This window comes from Microtus pennsylvanicus, chromosome 9 (assembly GCF_037038515.1).
Source record: "Microtus pennsylvanicus isolate mMicPen1 chromosome 9, mMicPen1.hap1, whole genome shotgun sequence".
In the NCBI taxonomy this organism is placed as follows: domain Eukaryota; kingdom Metazoa; phylum Chordata; class Mammalia; order Rodentia; family Cricetidae; genus Microtus; species Microtus pennsylvanicus.
The window spans coordinates 86,361,439-86,375,302 of NC_134587.1; the positions used below are offsets into that span (position 1 = coordinate 86,361,439).

At 45.4% G+C, this 13,864-nt stretch overlaps 1 protein-coding gene across 3 annotated transcripts in view; it reads right to left on the minus strand.

Annotated features, from left to right (window-relative positions):
* Positions 1-207: 207 nt before the first annotated feature.
* The window catches only part of Trappc11 (trafficking protein particle complex subunit 11), a 43,639-nt gene continuing 29,982 nt past the window's right edge, over positions 208-13,864 (minus strand). The window contains exons 24-30 of one of the 3 annotated variants that reach the window (XM_075986740.1): positions 13,700-13,765; positions 13,437-13,593; positions 11,226-11,337; positions 6,733-6,824; positions 5,025-5,158; positions 2,715-2,882; positions 208-1,141 (exon numbers count right to left, since the gene is read on the minus strand). In XM_075986740.1, coding sequence (XP_075842855.1) covers positions 1,097-1,141; positions 2,715-2,882; positions 5,025-5,158; positions 6,733-6,824; positions 11,226-11,337; positions 13,437-13,593; positions 13,700-13,765 — 774 coding nt within the window. In that variant the 3' untranslated portion in view covers positions 208-1,096. The remainder of the gene's footprint in view (positions 1,142-2,714; positions 2,883-5,024; positions 5,159-6,732; positions 6,825-11,225; positions 11,338-13,436; positions 13,594-13,699; positions 13,766-13,864) is intronic. The other 2 variants (XM_075986738.1, XM_075986739.1) reach the window with 2 other exon arrangements.

Genomic DNA, 13,864 nt, shown 5'->3' on the forward strand with positions numbered 1-13,864 from the left:
CTCTATCTGAAAACCCGCGACATGAGGAACTCATGTCTCCCATACAGCCTTCCCCTGCCCGAGCAGGGTTAGCAGAGCAAGTCCTAGAGCGCAGAGAAGGCTCCTGACCGTGCTTCCCAGGGCCCTCACGGCGTGTTCTTGGTAAAGGCTGTTTCCCACAGCTGAAATCAAACCAGCTAAAAGAAATCAATGCTATCCACAAGCAGATGTGAAAGAGAACGTATTTATTTACATAACTATTTCCTTTTTACAATATGCCCAATCTACATAATAAAGTTTTCCAAGAAATTAGTTTTAAATTAAAATATTTTACAAAGCAAATGTTCACCATATAATTTTCTCATTTACATGAATTTAAAGATATTTTAAATAGCACTTTACGAAATTATGTAAAGTGACTGAGAACTCAACGTGACCTTGAGTCATTCTCAAAAACCTAGTTTAGGAATGATGTTTATAATCAGGTCCTTTCAAGAATATAAACCTGTTTTATAAACGATGAACACGAGAGAATAGCTCGAAACTTTCTGATGGTAAGTAAAAAACTGGCACCTTTCCACAGCCACAGAGCCAGCGAGTTCCCGGACAGCCAGGGCTACATAGAGAAACCCTGTCTGGAACAAAACAAAACAGCAACAGAAAGCCCTGGAGGTCTGTACACCAGTCAGACCTGCGAAGCTTGCTGAGGGGCTGTGCTAAGCACACAGGGAATTTATGAGATGGGTCGTCTCCAGCAGAGCCAGGTGTGATGCAGCTCCTCTGTCCAATCACAGCTGGGTATCTGTTTCCACTGATGCTGGACAGCCAAGTCACCTCCCGTGGAAACATCGTGCTGACCATGACATGACTTTAACGGTAGCAATGACCTGACGTCCTCTCACATCACACTGACAGACTTCAAATTTTATTAGTTAAACTATACGAGATGATGATTTTCTTAATACCTTAAGCATGACTTTCTCTGAATAGCTGGTATTATATCCATTAAAAAATAGGCAAGCTTAACTTCCACCATGATCAAAGCTACAAGTCACAATGGGTCTCCCAGGCACTGTCTTGGGTCCTCTGTCAGAACGCTGAGGGCTGGTCCTGGGCATCATGCAGCAGCAATAGAGGTGTCATCCAGGAGTCGCCCCTGTGGCTTTACAACAGGACAACAAAATGGAATTATGAAATGTTAACAGAGGAGTTCTACTACCGAAAGCATCTTGAGATTTCTCTAAGTCTTACAAAGCTGAACACCTGCAGGTCTGCTCCAGTCGGTCTGTCTCTCCTAACCCTGTGCTCTCGCACCCACAGATCCTCATAGCTGCTGTAAAACGGGAGCTACTTACCATGCCTGCCCACCATGCAAGCTCAGGCCCTCCTATGGCTCAAGATCTGAACTTACAGAAAGCTCTTTTGGGGGATTCAAGATCTTCTAATCTCCTAATTGAGAAAAATGTGACTTACATGAACTTCAAAGTATGCATGCATAGACACATGCATCTACCTACCTATCTACATACCTACCATCTATCTATTATCTACCTACCTACCATCTACTCATCCACCCATCATCCATCCATTCACCTATCTACCCATCCACCCATCCATCCACACACCCATCCATCCATCCATCATCCATCCACCCATCCATCCATCATCCATCCAACCATCCATCCACCCATCCATCCATCCACCCATCCATCCATCCACCCAACCATCTATCCACCCATCCATCCACCCAACCATCCATCCATCCACCCATCCATCCATCCACCCAACCATCTATCCACCCAACCATCCGCCCATCCATCCATCCATCCATCCATCCACCCAACCATCCATCTACCCACCCATCCACCCAACCATCCATCCATCCATCCATCCATCCACCCAACCATCCATCCATCCATCCATCCATCCATCCATCCATCCATCCATCCACCCAACCATCCATCCATCCATCCACCCAACCATCCATCCATCCATCCATCCATCCATCCATCCATCCATCCATCCACCCAACCATCCATCCATCCACCCAACCATCCATCCATCCACCCAACCATCCATCCATCCATCCACCCACCCAACCATCCATCTACCCATCCATCTACCCATCCATCCATCCACCCAACCATCCATCCATCCACCCAACCATCCATCCATCCACCCATCCATCCATCCACCCATCTATCCACCCATCTACCCATCCATCCATCCACCCATCCACCCAACCATCCACCCATCCATCCATCCACCCATCTATCCATCCATCCATCCACCCATCTATCCATCCATCCATCCACCCATCTATCCACCCATCCATCCACCCATCCACCCATCCATCCATCCATCCACCCATCTATCCATCCATCCATCCACCCATCTATCCACCCATCTATCCACCCATCCATCCACCCATCTATCCATCCATCATCCACCCATCCACCCCCCATCTACCCACCCATCCATCCTTTCCCTTTCTAAGACTGCTGACAATAAAATGTAAACCATGACAGCACAGACTTCAGTGCTAAGAACAAACACAGACATCACAGAGCAGAGATGCTCAGTGGGTTAGGCGCTTGCTCTGCAGCATGAGGATATGCGTCTGACCCCCAGAAGCCATGGGAGGCATGGTAGCACGTGTTTGTGAGCCCATCAACAGGAAGAAAGTGAAATTCTAAGAGACTGACGTTAAAAGGCGGGAAACAGCCAAGCCTCACCTTCACAAAGATGCTGGTCGGTATAAAACGCCGGAGCAGCTGGTTGGTGAAGCTGGGAAATCTAAGCAAGTTGATGTTGAGCGATGGTAGCTGCTGATACCCCGCCATCAGAGGGTAGAAATTATACAGCATCTCCTGTTTGGTGCCAGGCAGAATACGTAATCGAATCTAGTCGCAGAAAGCCAGAGAGAAACAGTCACACACAGTTTGCTCTATGAGTAGGCATGTACTCAGTTATCTATGATGGACAAATCCTCCTGGTGACGCGTGCATGCTCTCTTCCAGCCATCTTCTAAGACGTACGGCTGAGCGAGTGGACAGGACGACAGGCAGACGGGAGACGTACTGTGTGCAGTGTAGGACACCGTGTACGTTACAGTGAAGAACAGTATACTACGATACGGTGTACGTTACAGTGTACGACACGGTGTAGGTTACAGTGTACGGCACGGTGTACGACACAGTGTACGACACGGTGTACGTTAGTGTACGGCACAATGTACAACACAGTGTATGACACAGTATACAATACAGTGTACAATACGGTGGATGACACGGTGTAGGACACGGTGTAGGACACGGTGTAGGACACGGTGTAGGACACGGTGTAGGACATGGTGTAGGACACGGTGTAGGACACGGTGTACGACAGTGTAGGACATGGTGTAGGACATGGTGTAGGACACGGTGTAGGACACGGTGTAGGACATGGTGTACGACAGTGTAGGACATGGTGTAGGACACGGTGTAGGACATGGTGTACGACACAGGCGGCACTGTTCTGTGTCTACCACAGCCTGAAGGGCAACTTCTGCATGCTATCATTTTGTGTCTTAGACCAGGAATATCTTAATCCTCAAAAAATATTATAAAAAAGTATCTCTTTATAGTATCTTTCAACAAAATACAAACGATTTGGTTTTGGTTATTTTCTTTTTGAGATTTTATACTACATTATTTTGGGGATTTTATACTGTATGTTAAGGTGAACAGCTTGGGGGGTGTTGGAATTCTGCTAATACTTGAGAGGCAGCAAGATGGCTCAGCAGGTAAAGGCACTTGCTGCCAAGTCTGATGACCTGAGCCCAGTCTCCAGGTCCCACATGATGAAGGAGAGAACCAACTCCTCTGACCTCCACAGGCACACCCTGGTGCACAAGTACATGCGGTGCCTAGACACACAATAAATACATAAGCACAACAAAAAATGTTTTTTACTTTAGAAATATATAAACTTATGAAGTTCTGTAAGTCAATGCCTGGAAACAGCTTACTCATGTGCAAATGAGAAACAAGTGTGCCTGTGCACACAACGTGCCAGAGGCCACAGCACAGGCTTCTGATGCACAAAAGCTAAGATATGGAATATTTTATGCCATAAATTTGTAACGGTGCACAGCTGTATTGCTTAATCCATACATAATTCTACTGTGTATTTTTTTTAAATATTTATTTTTACTATGTTTAAACAGTGTTCTGCCTGCATGTATGCCTGCATGCAGTAAGTCCTGAACGACAGAAGAGGGCACCAGATCTCATTACAGATGGTGTGAGCCACCATGTGGTTGCTGGGAATTAAACTCAGGACCTCTGGAAGAGCAGCCAGCAGCTAGTGCTCTTAACCTCTGAGCCATCTCTCTAGCCCTCCACTGTGTATGTAACAACAAACCCAGAATTCTGAATATGCAGAGCTAACTGGTTGACTTGTTCAGGGTAGACACTTGTGCATGAAGACATGCTTGTTCCTATAATTGTTACTATCACTAATAAAAGGTGTTCACTGACAAACATGGGTGTCTGCTAACATTCTCACTCTTCTCTGGAACATGTTTTTGACTGAGTGTTGTACTGATTCACTGCAAAAGCTGATAAACTTTTCCAACTGATTTGACTGAACAATGAAGAAAGGTTGAACAGGCAAAAATTGTTTCCGAACATAGCAAGTAAATTCCATGCAAGATCAAAACCCGTACAGCTCTTCAGAAAGGCAGGCTTAACCTCAGGATGGCTGTGCTCCAGGCCTCAACCAAGACATGAGGCAAATAAAGAGGAGGTTCACGGTTCCTGGGAATTCTAATGTGTTGCTATAATAGAGCCCAGTGATCAGCGAGCTGTGCTTTATAAGGAGAAAGATCCCATCTGTCTGATCTTGAAGATGTGAAAGGGAAACCCACCTCTGCAGGAAGTTAGTTAAACTTAATCTTTAAAAAGGCCTAAAAATTTACTACTATCAAAACACAAACCCCAGCCTCCAGTTTCCTGGTCACACTCTGTGGTCACACAAGCGGCTCCCGCAAAGGTGACCCGTACCTGTTTGAGACCTGAGAACATGAAGGCATCACTGGGCTCCACAGAAATTTCCACATCTTGAACCAAGTCAGTCTTATTCTGTAAGTGATACCTGACAGGTAGCGACTCTCTGACGCGTCCAAACGAGGGCAAGTCTAGAGAGAGAGGCACAGTTCTCGGTTAGACAGAGCTCATCACTCGTGGGCTCATACTGTGTGGACACAGCGTTATCGAGTTATGGCTTTGCTAGTACGAGATCTTTTGTTTGGATGCTGATAGGACAGGCTGAGAAGGAAGGAAGTCTAAAAATGCCTGACACAGAAAGAGAGCCTGTCTACTGAAGTGGAATTTACAAATAACATTACAAATCTGCAAAACTTCTCTCAAAATATCAATCAAGTTCCTACACTAAAAAAGCCAGCACTGTATTTTACAGAGAGAAGCAAAACATTCATCCCCTCATGCAGATGCTCTGTTTCCTGGAGTTCTGCAGACTAGTTTTTACTGACATGCAAAACCGGAATGTTTCATGAACTTGCGACCATCCTTGCGGAGGCTATGCTAATGCTGTCTGCGCTGTTCCAGTCACATGCAGCTCTGCTAGGGCAAGCACTGCGGGAGGCGGCATGGGAGGAGGCAAGCACTGTAAGCTACTTTTAAAACCATTATAGACAGGATAGCAGCTGGCAAAGAAAAATTTCTCTTGACAGAAGTATTCAACCAAAAGAGGAGAAACGAGCCAGGCACTGAGTGGTGCATACCTGTAAGCCAAGCACTTGGAAGGGAGAGGCCAGCCTTGGCTATACAGGAGTCTGAGACTAGCCTGAACTACATGTCATCTTATCTTAAAAAGGCCAAGGAAGAGCAACAGAAGGAGGTGGGTTGGAAATCTGAAAAAAACTATGTGCCTGGACCATATGAGATCGGATGTTAAAGGGGAAGGGCTGGCTATGTGCCCATTAAAGGGAACATTAACTGTGAAGCATTCTAACAGAAATCTAGCCCTGAATCTGACCAGGTCAGATGACTGTCAATTTACAGGGACAGGGAAATGGTTAAAAACAATATCATACAATCTGTTAGAGATTCTACCAATGACCTGGGTTCTTCAATAAACAAACAGGAAGAGGGGGAGGGAAAGCTGGAATTAGGAGAGGCGGTGGGGTGGGGGTGAAGAGAGAGGGAAGGATATGGGAGACAGGACAGAGCCTACCGTGAGATTTAGATGGAGACTCAGATTTATCCATTAACTGCAATGTAAAGACCTTAAAATAAGCTGAGGAACATTCAGCCAACCACAGTCTAAACATCAGAATCTAGTGAGCTTAAGAGCATAGGCTGGGCATGGTGGCACAAGCCTTTCGTCCCAGCACCCACCAGGCAGGGGCAAGGATCTTTATGAGTTTGAGGCCCGCCTGGTCTACAGAGCGAGTACAAGGCCATCCAGGGCTATATAGTGAGATCCTGCCTTAGCCACCCTCCTACACAAAGAATCCATTGATCATTTTAAGTCGTAATAATGAAACAATTAGGTCCACCAAAAGCCATGTTTGCAACCATACTAAAGCACTTCGGGTGAAATGATAGGTGGGATCTGCCTGACAATAATTGGGTAGGACCGTGGAGCGCTCTCACGTACAGCTTATAGATATTAGCCATCTACACAGCACACTGTGAAAACACCAAGCTCTGAAAAGCCCCTTATCAAGTAACATCTGAAACCCACTACCTGCGTTCACGTGGAGAGGGATGTTCTCGACAATCACGTGCGGCAGCGTGATGATGGTACTGATCACTGGGATGCTGTCCATGCCCGAGGCCCTATGGCACAAAGGGCAGCATTGAACTCACACTTCCAAACACTCGACAACCAACTAGCTTTAATAGAAAACCTATCCATTTTCAAGCTCCATCAATTGAGTTTGTGCAAAGGAGCCTTCTGAACCCAACTTTTGTTGTGAATATCTAGTAAGCAGATAGTATAACCAGGGAGGCCATGCGTTCCCACTGGTAGCCAAGACAGGAGCTCTGCCTGGCTGTCAGGGAAGCACGCTGCGTCTGGAGCAGGAGTTTTTTCAGGGCAAAAGTACTGCAGATTTACACTGTGATACAGACCCCCTCTTCTCTTGAGGGATGTTGAGGTGGGCCCCAGACCACTTTCAAAGGGCATGGTTAACTCGTCATAAGAACACAGTAGAAACAAAGAATTCAAACATTCTACTATCAGTAAAAATTACAGTAAGTACTCTAAGATTTACTGAGATAAAATAATAAAGACTGTTCAATGTTTCCTTTGTGTTAGGGCTTGGGTGGGGAGCTACAGAGCGGGCTGCAGAACTCCCCGGGAAATCTCTAAGATCCCCCTGTATGGAGACGCAAAGCAGTTGACATGTGGGACCCACCACAGAGCAAAGCCAGCAAGGTGCAGGAACCAGGTGACCACCGTGAGAAATTACCCCACAGATGGCAGCATGGAAGAAAAACTGCCTTTCAGTTGCTGCTTAACTCCCACAACATAAACTGAGAACCAACACGGCAGATTCACAAGGAGTGGAAGGAAATGACAAGTTAGGTTGTTTTTTAAAGATTTTTAATCTTAGTAAAATGACCTATTTTTTCATTCTCAGGTATTCTACCTTGAAGTTCTAATACGGAGTATACTGATACATATAACTCAGAAACAACCTCATCAGTATTTGTTTCCGAGCTGCTAACAATGGCCTACAGCCCTGTCGTCAGACCCCGGAGCGAGCAGCTTCAAGGAGAGCTGCAGGAAGGGCTGGGGATGGGAGCTGGAGGACAGCCCCTGCTTAGCACATGCTAGGCCGCGAGTCCATTCCCCAGCACTGCACACAAGACCAGGAACAATCTCTGGGCACTTTCATGCTCTGTTTTGCATTTGATATAACATAAGAATATTGATATCATAGAATTGTGTCTACTAAACATTGTTTTCAAAGCGTAAAGGCAACTTTAGCATTTTTTTCAATTTTTGTTTTACAGGTTTTAAAATGTTTCTATTTTAGTTCATCCTGGTAATCTGTGACACTTTAGAGACAGCTGTGACAGCAACCTTGTCCTACTCATTATAAATGAGCTACACACACTACTAACCCTTACTGGTCATACACACCACTACCCCTGTCGGTTACACACCACTAACCCTGTCGGTTACACACCACTAACCCTGTCTGTTACACACCACTAACCCTGTCGGTTACACACCACTAACCCTGTCGGTTACACACCACTAACCCTGTCCACACCACTAACCCTGTCGGTTACACACCACTAACCCGGTCGGTTACACACCACTACCCCTGTCGGTTACACACCACTACCCCTGTCGGTTACACACCACTAACCCTGTCGGTTACACACCACTAACCCGGTCGGTTACACACCACTACCCCTGTCGGTTACACACCACTAACCCTGTCCACACCACTAACCCTGTCTGTTACACACCACTAACCCTGTCGGTTACACACCACTAACCCTGTCGGTTACACACCACTAACCCGGTCGGTTACACACCACTACCCCTGTCGGTTACACACCACTAACCCTGTCCACACCACTAACCCTGTCTGTTACACACCACTAACCCTGTCGGTTACACACCACTAACCCTGTCGGTTACACACCACTAACCCTGTCCACACCACTAACCCTGTCGGTTACACACCACTAACCCGGTCGGTTACACACCACTACCCCTGTCGGTTACACACCACTACCCCTGTCGGTTACACACCACTACCCCTGTCGGTTACACACCACTAACCCTGTCGGTTACACACCACTAACCCGGTCGGTTACACACCACTAACCCTGTCGGTTACACACCACTACCCCTGTCGGTTACACACCACTACCCCTGTCGGTTACACACCACTACCCCTGTCGGTTACACACCACTACCCCTGTCGGTTACACACCACTAACCCTGTCGGTTACACACCACTAACCCTGTGGGTTACACACCACTACCCCTGTCGGTTACACACCACTAACCCTGTCGGTTACACACCACTAACCCTGTCGGTTACACACCACTAACCCTGTCGGTTACACACCACTAACCCTGTCCGCACTACTAACCCGGTTACACACTACTAACACACTACTCACACACTGCAAAAACCTTCACCTATTTTGTTTACATTTTATCTTTTCATTCTTTATGATTTTTTCCAAAGACTTGGAAATTTTAATTTTAATATTTTTAGATTTATTTATTTTGTGTGTGTATGTGTACCACATGTGTGCTTGGTTGCATGAAAGTCAGAAGAGAGCACTGGATCTCTCAGTTATGAATAGTTATCAGCCACTATGTGGGGCTGGTAACCAAACTCAGGTCTTCTCACAAGAGCAACAAGTGCTCTTAACTGCTGACCGCTTCTTCTGGCCCCAGGAAATTTAATTTTAATTTTCTATTTTATGTGCCTAAAGAAGCTGCTACTCCAAGGTAATAAAACAACTCTATTTTTTTATTTTTTATTATGTATACAGCGTTCTGTATTCCTACAGGCCAGAAGAAGGCACCAGATCTCATTACAGATGGTTGTGAGCCACCATGTGGTTGCTGGGAATTGAACTCAGGACCTTTGGAAGAGCAGCCAGTGCTCTTAACCTCTGAGCAATCTCTCCAGCCCCTGACAATTCTATTTTTTTTTAAGTAAAAAGACTTTGCTTCCTAACAGACAGAATTTTAATATGCTTGGAATGAATATTTGCCTGTAGTACATAGCAAACAACTCATTTTAAATGGATAGTCAATTATTTTCTCAATTTCCAAATTGCCTTGCCTTCCTCAGCTGACCTGCCGTGCTATCTCTGTAAAAATCCATTCCTTGTGTGTGGATCTACAGGCCTGTTCAACCCATCTGCTCCACTGGCTTCAGAGACTCCAGAGACTCCTGGCCAGTCACACTGTATGAGAGCTTCCCAATGAGGCTTAGAACTTAGAAGATATGAAGAGCCTCGGGTCCATTTAGCTTTTCACCTTTCCTAACATTTTAGAAATAAAAGTTACTACACAAATCACAATGAATCTGTAGAACTTAAAAGGCCGATTCATATAAAACGTGTGTCTTCTCTGTTTATTTAGCTGTTCGTTACTTATTTATTTACTTATTTACGGTTTTGAGGCAGGGTTTTTCTTTGCAGCTATGGCTGTCCTGAAACTCGCTCTGTAGGCTCTGCTGGCCTCAAACTCACAGAGGTCCACCTGCCTCTGCCTCCCGAGTGCTGGGATTAAAGGCATAGGTTACTCCAGCCCAGCTCAGCTGTTCTTTTAATACTTTATAGTTCTATCCTTTCCTATGTAAAGAGAATGCTAATCTCCTACTAGGCAAACGCCTAGGTTTCTTAGAATTATGATTGCTGTGGAAATGATAAAACTTTTCAGAGGTTATTTTTATTGTATGTGCATGAGTTTTTGGTCTACATGTATGTAATATGTACTATGTTCATGCCTGATGCCCAAGGAGACCAGAAGAGAACATTATATCCCCTGGAACTAGAGTTCTAGGCAGTTGTGGGTGCTAGGACTTGAACCCAGGTCTGAAAAGTACTCTTACCCACTGAGCCATCTCTCCAGCCCCAAATGACCCTTCCTCCAGTGCACTGCTAAGAGCCTTTTTCTGACCAACAGAAATACCACTGAGAGTTGTGTACTAACGTTTATACAGTAACCGTGATTAATCCTTAATCCTTTGAACTCCCTCTGTAAAAAACTATTTTGTATATGTTTAAGTGTATACATGGACACACATGTATATGGGCTCGTGTGTGCCACGGCATGAGCGTAGAGGTCAGAGGACAACTTGTGGGAGTTGGTTCTCTCTTTCCACCACATGGGTTCTGGGGATCAAACTCAGGGTGTCAGGCTCAGCAGCGAGCAATTTTAGCTGCTGAACCACCTTGCTGGCAACCCCTCTTGGGTTTTTATGTAAACAATCTCACTGACTGCAAATGAGGGCGCTTCACCTAGTGCTTTCTGTGGCTCAGATTTAGTGTGACTAAAATTTTATTGGCATTTTAGTCAGGAATCATGACAAACAAAGCTGGATTTATCTTCCTCATCTGTGATTTAACACGGTAATCACATGTATGGCCGCAGCTTCTACCCTGCACATCAGCGTGATGAAGGGCGATGACAAACAGTAAAGACATCCGAGCAGACACGGGAGGGAAGAGAGGGCGATGTGGATTTACCTCTTCCAGGAGATAATGTAATGTCCGGTAGCCACTCCACCTTCCACATTCCCGGCAGACGGGCAGCGAAGACAGAAGCACTCACTGGCGCTCTCTCCTGTCTGTAGGACGACTGTAAGACAGAACCCTTACAGCCTAAGCATGACTCATCTATGAGGTTTCACCCCAGGCAGACAGCAAAGCAGTATCCTTATCTTACAAACTAACCGTTTTAGAAACACAGACACCAGAGCTCAGAATTGCCATGTGACATTTTCTAGGTCATAAAAGTCCAGTATTTGGACTAATCTATCTATATTCTTTATAGTGAAAACTAGTGGGAGGCAGTTGGGGACATAGCTGTGTAAGAGTTCATATCTCCTGCGCCTCCAAAACACTGGGTATCGGTGAACATGCACCTGTAACCCCAGTATCGAGGGGAGGGGGGAAAAAAGGAGTTATCACTGGTACTTGGTGGCTGCCAGTCTAGTTACGGGCACAGTGAGACACCTTATCTCAAGGGAATAAGGTGTAGCTATAAAGGACACCTGACATCCTCTTCTGGTTTTTGCATGTGCACATAGATGAGTATACACACACACACACAACACACACACCACTACCACTAACGGGGCATCCATATATCAGCAACAAAGTCCTACTGAAAAGTAATGAACACAGATAACTTGAAGAAAGAATGATACACTATGGTTATTAGTTTCCTTTTTCCAAATTATGGCTTTAAAAAAAAAAAGTAAGGACTGAGGTAGGCAGATATCTTCCTTCCTGCCTGCAGCCCAAGCCCCTTCCTTCCTTTCTGTTTCTCTCCCAAAGAGGTAGCTGCTGCCGTGGTTCCTCCCCCCACTTCCTCTCTCTCTCTCTCCTCTTCCCCCATCTCCCCTTCTCCCCTTTTCCCTTACCCCTTCATAACCCACTAAATAAATACCTACTTCCTCTGCAAAACAAAAAAATTAAGAAAGAAAAACATTTTGAGGTAAGGAAAAAAACCTTTGTTACTGTGGTACTATTCACACGGTTACTCTTCTTTCCTCACTACTAAACTCTTGCTCAAACATCAGCAGTCACCGTCCTCCACTGTTCCCTGGGGGTGCTCACCTCTGTATGGGAAGGTGTCCTATTACCAAAATCACAGCAAATATCTTGACGTTAAACATCTAACCAACCCCAGTCTCTGCCTTCACAGCCACAATGTCAGTCTTTAAATGCAAGTGGTTGACAAGAGTCTAGTTAACACAACTTTAACAAATCTGTGACCAACTACGAAACAACAACAGCCCTCCTCACCCGCTTGTCCAGTGAAAAGGGCTGTACTAGATGAATGGCTATCATCTGATTGTAGAAAAGTAGTCCCCAGTGAGAAAGAAAAAAGGGTTGGCCCATTTCTTAAGTTGTTTCAAGTAAACCTAAAGAGTAACAGTAATGTAGCCGGATACACTTTTAGAAATGCAGGGGTTCAAGCTTTTACAAAAACCTGGGATATTCATAACATAGGCTACAGAGGTTCTCCCTAAATCCTAAGTTAACCAAAATAATCATGATGTCTATTAGCAAATACCAATGTGGTAAATTTATGGCAAAGAAGTGCTACACTGTTGGTTATGAATAAGGAAGGAGCATGAGGCAAAACGCAGGTGGCCCCTAGGAGTTGGGAGAGGCCACTAGCCAGAGTTTCCCTGGCATCTGAGCGGTAACTCCCCACACCAACACACTGTTTCTAGGATTTCTGACCTCCAGAACTTTAAGACCATACTAACTTCATGGTCACTGTTACACCAGCAATAAGACACTGACACACCAGAGGTTCCAACTAGAAATCATCCCTCAATTTAATCTACACTCATTAAATGACATCACAATATAAAGAGAAGGCCATGGCTCTGACTCTAAAGGAGCCATACTTAACCCTGGATAATGGCAGTGTCGCGGGCTGTTACAACAGAAGCGTGGCCAATGCTGTGGGGGTGAAGATGAAGCAGGAAGCACTGCACAGGAGGATCAGAAAGTCTAAGCTCATGAGTCACAAGGAGCAAGCAGAGGAGCAACATGTAGGAAAAGAGATGAGCAGGCTTTGGACAAAACTGTTAACCTCTTCAAAAGTCTGGGCAAAAATTAACTATTATACTGCTTAACTTACAGACAGACAGACACACACACACACACACCAACACAGGCAACCTCTGCCCCTTATGTGAGAATGATGCAAAGTTTCACCTTTGTCCACCTGGGACTCCAGATGATCCATTGCAGTCATAGATGGAGCAAGCTGCAGCTCACTGGACACAATTGTGAGGGCCCAAGGTGAGGCACTTAAAACATCCGTCATCAGCAGGAAGGGGATGTCCGCATAGACTCTTTCCAGGTGCTCAAACTGCCACCAAGCAAGACGAAAGGTCAGCGATTGCTCTAACCCACTCCACGTTTCCCTTCCAACTCTCTAACTGACATGAGTCCCAGGATGCCCCACAGGAGCATACCTTTGTGGAGACGAACCTGACTGCGACATCAAACGGAAAGACCGTTTCTATGGTTACGGTTTCATCCTGCAAGACAACAGCAGGCACTTATTCGATGGCTTTTTAATATCTCTTAACGTGAAGTTTTAAAGTTAGAATGCATACAAAGCACAATCTAGAATTGAC